The 6,544-nt window shown below is 36.4% G+C and overlaps 1 protein-coding gene across 1 annotated transcript; it reads left to right on the top strand.

Moving 5' to 3' along the window:
- The first annotated feature begins 1,054 nt into the window (after positions 1 to 1,054).
- Positions 1,055 to 6,544, top strand: rab5if (RAB5 interacting factor). The gene is made up of 4 exons (XM_022190181.2): positions 1,055 to 1,364; positions 2,221 to 2,324; positions 2,441 to 2,570; positions 4,239 to 6,544. The coding sequence occupies exons 1-4, from the start codon at positions 1,257 to 1,259 to the stop codon at positions 4,278 to 4,280; spliced, it is 384 nt and encodes a 127-aa protein (XP_022045873.1). The 5' UTR covers positions 1,055 to 1,256; the 3' UTR covers positions 4,281 to 6,544.

Genomic DNA, 6,544 nt, shown 5'->3' with positions numbered 1-6,544 from the left:
CATTTTTCACTCATTGTCTTCCATTGCAGAGAACTGTCCCTTGACCATTAACGCTGTTCTCAGACACATGTTGCTGACTGTTATCATTTGAAATATCAATAGAGCTGCAACAATTAGTCCATTAATTGTTTAACCTTCATGTTGTCCTGCAGGACAAAATTGGCCCATTTTAAAGTTTGAAAATGTAGGAAAAAAAATATTTTCACAGTGAAACTTCTGATGTCCACATTTTCAACATTTCTGGGAAATCTTTGAACATTTTTTGGTGGAAAAAGAGCATTCACAACAAAAACCCAACCAAAATCCAGCAAAATTTGCTGGCTTTTGATTGATTTTTATGTGAATTTTCTTAAAGAAAATATTAGAAGTTTTACTGATATGTATGTAATCACTTTAGATATTTTTTAGGATTTTTTTGGGAAGATTTTTACTCATTTTTTGAAAATATTTACAAGAATTTTCTTGCCAAATTTGGGGAATTTTTAAAATAAAACTTTTAAGGGAAACTTTTAAAGAATTATTGGAATTTTCTTCCTGAAGGTTTTGCAAATTTTTAAAAATTTTGGGATTTTTTATTTTTATTTTTATTTTTTGCTGAATTTTGGGATTTTTTTCAGACAGGGAAATGAGGACAACAGGAGGGTTAATTCACTGAAAAAAAAACAATCAGCAAACAATGTTAATGTTAGTAATTTATTTGGTATGTAAAACATAATTTTGCATTTCAAAAGAAACACTGATTCATTGAGATCAATGGATTAATTTCAGCCCTAATAATCGTCGAGCTAGAATTGTGGAGATGGGTGAAAGTACATTGTGTTTGTTTGTTTCACTTTTTAGAATACCTTTTCGGGAAGTGAAGATTATTTGTTGTCAGTTTTTCTTTCACTGTATTATTACATTTTTGGTAAACTCTTCACTGTGCACTTTGGGGACACTGTGCAGTTGAAGATTTTCACCATCGGGGGTCGCTGTGGCTTTCAATGGCTTTCTGACAATAGCGGCGCAGAAACGTCGCACTTTCTGATTGGCTCTTGCTGACCGGGGTCAAACAATATTGCGCATGCTCAGATGCCCTTTTACGGTTTGCGACTGAAATCTGTCAGCTCAGCGGAGCATAGATTCCTTTAATACCTTCAAATATTCCTCTGTATTTCTTCCCTCTGGTCCGCTCCGGAGATTTAAATCTAACCTCAGGCGTCGTCAGATTTGGATTCTAACTTTTCGACGTCTATAGCCGAAGAAAACAGCAAAGAATGACGAGCAGTTCAAAGCGGAAAGAAGAAAGTCATCTGCTGAATGGGGGTGTAAAACAGTCCACATGGAGCAAAGCCCTCAGCAGTAATGCTGTTTGGGAAGAGAAGGTCAGTCAGTGGACCTTTATTTAGCACAACACTTGTAGTTTGCAATTGGTATTTGTTGCCTCAAAGCTCTAAATGTGCGTAATGTTCTGAAATGTGTCCACGAAGACGGCTGTCAGGAGCTAGCTGCCATGCTTAATGTGGTCTGGATGGGCTGGCTAACTGTCAAATAGATAGCGATAGTTGGTGATATGACCTTTGTTCAAAATGACAAGGCGCTTTAATGTTTGTCAGGCTTCTCTACTCACTGAATTGAAGAAATGAAGTCATAGTGTAGCTCAACAAACAGTCCAAACTCCAAAGATTTCTACTCTGTAGTTGTGTTAAAACAAAGTAAGCAATAATTAATCTATTTTGTGATGCTGGAGGGAAGATCCAGTAAAATTAAGCCATCAGTCAACAGTTTGGGTTCTCCCGTACCATTGCAAGAACCCTAACGCCGTATTTGTTTATCCCTAAACATGACTCATGTTAATGCAAATAACACTCAACCACAGAGGTCAGGACAAGAGATGCTGTTTGAAGGTGATAGACAACCAATCTTATGTGTTTTTATTTTATTTTAAAAGGAAAAGAACTGGTCTGATCCTGATTAAAGACTTGTCTTCTTTCTGCTCCCTTTCATTCTAGTTTGGAGGATGTTTGTATTTACATTAATTTTTTTAATTTTACAAATGGATGGAATAAAATAAAATATAATTACCTGCATCAGGGCTAGATGTGGCAAGACTTTCCCATCACATACACACATGACTAAAATACACTCTCTACTTAGGCGTTGTTTTAAATTCGTTACTGACATTAACGCTATTTTAATCAAGTCGTTCTTTGAATCAAGTCTCCATATTTTCTTTCACAGGACGAATTTTTAGATGTGATTTACTGGCTTCGACAAATTATTGCAGTTATCCTCGGTGTGATATGGGGCGTTGCGCCGTTGAAAGGATTTCTGGGAATAGCCATGTAAGTGTTCTGTACTGTCTGCCGAAACATTTCCTCTTTCCTCTGAGCCTATTTATGTGAGATTGTTGCAAAGAAAACACTGAAAAGTTAACGTTTTCATGTGTTTTCTCCGCTAGATTCTGCATCATCAACGCTGGCGTCCTGTATGTATACTTCAGCAGCTTTCAGCAGATCGATGAGGAAGAGTATGGAGGCACGTGGGAACTCACCAAAGAAGGCTTCATGACGTCTTTCGCCCTGTTTCTGGTGGGGATGCTAATGTTTCAGAAACATATCATTTTTGTTATAAGGATAGGAAACATATTTGAAATAAAGGTTAAAATAGCCTATTTATTTATCTCTATTATCAAGATCTAGTTTATAGTGCATACATTTTCTCTCAGACCAGGATTATGACAGTTTAGGTCTGAGGTAATTGTAAAAAAAAAAGTGCTTAAAGCTTAGACTTTTAGTTCAACTTTGTCTTGGAAATGAATTAATCCTTGAAGCAGGGAATCTTATCTTTAAAATACTGATTTTAATTTGAAATTACAGGCCCTGCTATGACATTGCTAAAAGTCAAGGTCTTGTACTAGATTGGAAATCTTAAAGATCTTTAATTTGTAAGCTTCTGTACTTTTAAACTCGTTAAACATTCAACTGAAACTTAATTTACTGAGGTTTGATGCATGTAGAGAAGTACCTCATATGTGAGTGCTTACTGAGAATAGACAGTAAAGCTGCACCTCTGAAGGCCCTTTTGATGCAATAATGGGCTCTCCCAGAAGAAATGTGACAGTTATGAGTAAAATGTGGCAAAATCTTTAATCAACAAGTCCTGTGGCGGCTTCAGAGCTTTTGGAAGTGAATTTGAATTCAACACAAAGTTGTGCAGAACAACCTGACCAGCTGGCACGATGCTGCTGCCTGAGAACATAAAATATTTACCTCAGACTCACTTTGCAGAAGTGGCATTCCATGTTGATTCGTCCTTCAGTTATTCCACACAAAATACTTAGGAGCTTTTAGTGATCCATGGAAGTTCCAGTGGCGCAGATGAAGGATCTAATCTGATTTCTATATGTTTTTGCTGTTTGCAGTACGATTGGCCAGGCTTTGATTTTACTATCTGACATGTATATAAACTGTGGCAACAGTTGAACATTTAATAGCTGAGTTTGACTATCCAGATTCAAACTTTCCAGATGTCAGCAATGTAATTTTGACTGGTCACTTGACAAGTCAGGATTTTTTTTATTAATATCTATAATGTCATTTTAAAAAGCCAAAAGCCATCCCCTTCAAAATGCAGCAGTGTTAGCTGAGGTAATGGCAGTTGCTGTGGAGGGGTAATATCATTACAGAATGTCATGAGACAGGAAGAGTTTGTTTGCAAGGATGTTGTGCAGAATGAGAGTTTTGTTTATTAGAAATGTGGGGTCGAAATATATTTTAAGAAATTTGGGCTCAGGCTGCTCTGACATGGTGGTAAAATGTCTGTTTTATCCGGCTATGACTGCAGTGCCGTAGTGCCTTCCACCTGCTTAGCTTTTGACATAACTGTAGATACCTGCAGTGCCATTTTGTTCAGTCAACACTCTAATTCAAGATATACATAATTACATTTTGACTGCCAAATGCCAGATCAGAATATCTACAACATCATTCTGACTTAAGTTCTTTTTTTATTTGCCTCATACACATGAATGGTTAAAGTGCTGTTATTTATCTGAGGAATAATAGAGATGTAAATATATGAAAATGTTCTTTTTGACATGAAAGAATTCAATTTTAAGCATCTGTTATACAATTAAATTGAAATCAATCATGCTTGCAACTTATCTGTCAGTTTGAAGTGTCTCAATCTGCTGTTTGTAATGATTCTATTTGTGTTTATTAGCGTCTAATCAGTCGTTTTTCTTTTCTCTTTACCAGGTGGTGTGGATAATCTTTTACACAGCTCTACATTTCGACTGAGAGGACGCCACAGGACACTAAATACGAACATTTCTGTTGAAGTAAATTGTCAAGACACAAGAGCTCCATGGTTTTGGGGGGAGTGTCAGCGCTCCTACATACAGTATGACTTCTCAGTGTGCAGTGCATCATGGGAATCCTAGTTCGAAAAACAAGCTCCAGCAAGAACACAGTGGCGATGCTCAAATATTGAACATCTGCCTAATTTGAGGATTCCTTTTCTGAGGCACCTTCCATTACACTTCCCATGTCTTCTATTTCCTTCCTCACTTCATATTCAGCATTTCTGACAAAACACTAAAGCTGCAAAAAAAAAAAAAAAAAAGCGAATAGTTTGGCTGAAACCAGTTGCAGTTCTGTTGACGTTAGAACAGTAACTTGATGTAAAACACAAGAAGGATTCTGTTTCCTGGTCAGCGTACTTTCTTCAGTTTTAGAAGAGTGACAGGTTTTAGACCGTAAAGAATAACAAACGGTGTGGACAGTCATCCCATTTTTTTTGACTTATGCAAGTTACAGGAACAGGGCAATAAAAACAGCGTCATCCTCGAGTCATTAAAGTTCAATCAGTCCACGAATTGGATGTGCAGACTTACTGGTAAGGGATTAATTCTGTGGCTTCACTGTTAAATCACACTTTCACTGCTAAATTATGTTTTTTGATAAGAAAAATCTGTAGGTCTCAGTATGTGTGCACCTAGGGTTTTATGATTGGAGTCGTCCGTCTTAATGGAATATAAAAATGTGATTCAGAGCTTCATTTTTATTCTTATTTTATACAACATAAGTGAGTATACCTCAGTGCATAATCGCTTAAATATCAATTGTATCACCTTAAATTTATTGCGTTACTTTTATGTTGAACAGCACGGTCCTCGCTCTTATGTGAAAAAACAGTTTAGAGCTACTGTATTAAAAATTCAGGCCCACAGTGGAAACTCAATGCGACTAAGACCATTTCACCTCTCATTATTTAGATTTTTACCGATGTCAGCTGGTATTTTTCAGACTCGACTCTTCTCAGCATGGAAGATACCAGTAGAGTGAAATTTTCTGGAGACATGTTCTGCTATTCTTCAGTTGTTTTTTTTTTGTCAGCTGTTCTTTGTTGAGGGGGTTGTGGTTCTCTTTAAAATCCCCTAAAGGTGTTTTATTAGAATCCAGTCAGAAAACATAAATGGTCAAGTCATAGTTTATCTCAATGTGCTGGAACCCATCTGAGCTGAATTAATCTTTGTCTCACTTGACTGAAAAAGCAACTTCTTTTTCATGTTTTTTGGCAAAATTTAATTTTGAAGTTATGTATTGACGAGCAGCAGTTTGAGCCGTCAGTGATCACAAGCTTCTCACTTTTGCTGCACTGAGTTTTCTACTTCGAAAGGGTCCTGCATTTTCAATATAGTCTTTCTGAAGTGTTTTCAATTGTTCATAAGAGGACTAATCTACTTGTCAGCTTAGAAATAATGCAAAGCTGTTAACAGTTTAGAATCATTTGATAGATCTCTATTGCACCGGGGTAAACTCACTTCTCTTGTATTCTGCAGATGGACATAAAAATCTTGTTTTTGAATAAAGTCTGTCAGTTGTTTTTATTTCTAAAAAGTCTGTCTAACAAAATTGTAGCTAACCACAGCTGGAATCTAGCTCTTAACATCAAAACAAATGCTGGTTGTAAGATACACATATCGACTAATATCCGGTCGCGATGCCACTAGCGTCACTGCGCTGTCACTTCAGTCAGGAACTAATAATTATCAAAGCTGTCTCTCTGTACAAATGTATTCCTCACAGCAAAGAGGTCGGAAACATCCACGTTCTGTTCATATGCAAATGTCCACAGATTGAAGTGAAACCTGATCTGTGCACTGCCATGATTTGCTTTTAGTTGATCTAGATGTCATGTATTTATGGCATTAGCTGAGAAGGTAACAATGATTTACGATTTAATATTTCCTCACACGTAGCTTCCAGATCAAAGTCTTATCTGTTGTTTGAAAATTAATTTAAACTTGTCTGTAAATTCTGTACGATGTCCCGTTTGTCCAATCCATCGTGTATTACACAGATTTATTTGTATTTATGTTATATCTTGTTCGATGTAACACATTTCTCAGTATTTTATAGTGAAGAACTTTTAAAAAACAGTTATTGCAATGATACTGTTATATTAGATATGCAGCTGGTGTTTGAAAGGATTGTATTTTCTGATCAAATCTTTTGGGAATCATTAAACATGGGCTTTATTTGGCCTCCATTTTCAAAGA

Source organism: Acanthochromis polyacanthus, chromosome 6 (assembly GCF_021347895.1).
Source record: "Acanthochromis polyacanthus isolate Apoly-LR-REF ecotype Palm Island chromosome 6, KAUST_Apoly_ChrSc, whole genome shotgun sequence".
NCBI classification, from domain to species: Eukaryota; Metazoa; Chordata; class Actinopteri; family Pomacentridae; genus Acanthochromis; species Acanthochromis polyacanthus.
Note: the sequence above shows the minus strand (reverse complement) of the source record. Positions and strands in the feature narration are given on the sequence as shown.

What these genes read in the sequence shown, in the direction of transcription:
- rab5if (XM_022190181.2), top strand. Translation starts at nt 1,257, where the DNA reads ATGACGAGCAGTTCAAAGCGGAAAGAAGAAAGTCATCTGCTGAATGGG. An exon ending in GGATTTCTGGGAATAGCCAT is followed by an intron (nt 2,325 to 2,440) that starts GTAAGTGTTCTG and finishes TTTCTCCGCTAG; the next exon opens with ATTCTGCATCATCAACGCTG. An exon ending in CGTCTTTCGCCCTGTTTCTG is followed by an intron (nt 2,571 to 4,238) that starts GTGGGGATGCTA and finishes TCTCTTTACCAG; the next exon opens with GTGGTGTGGATAATCTTTTA.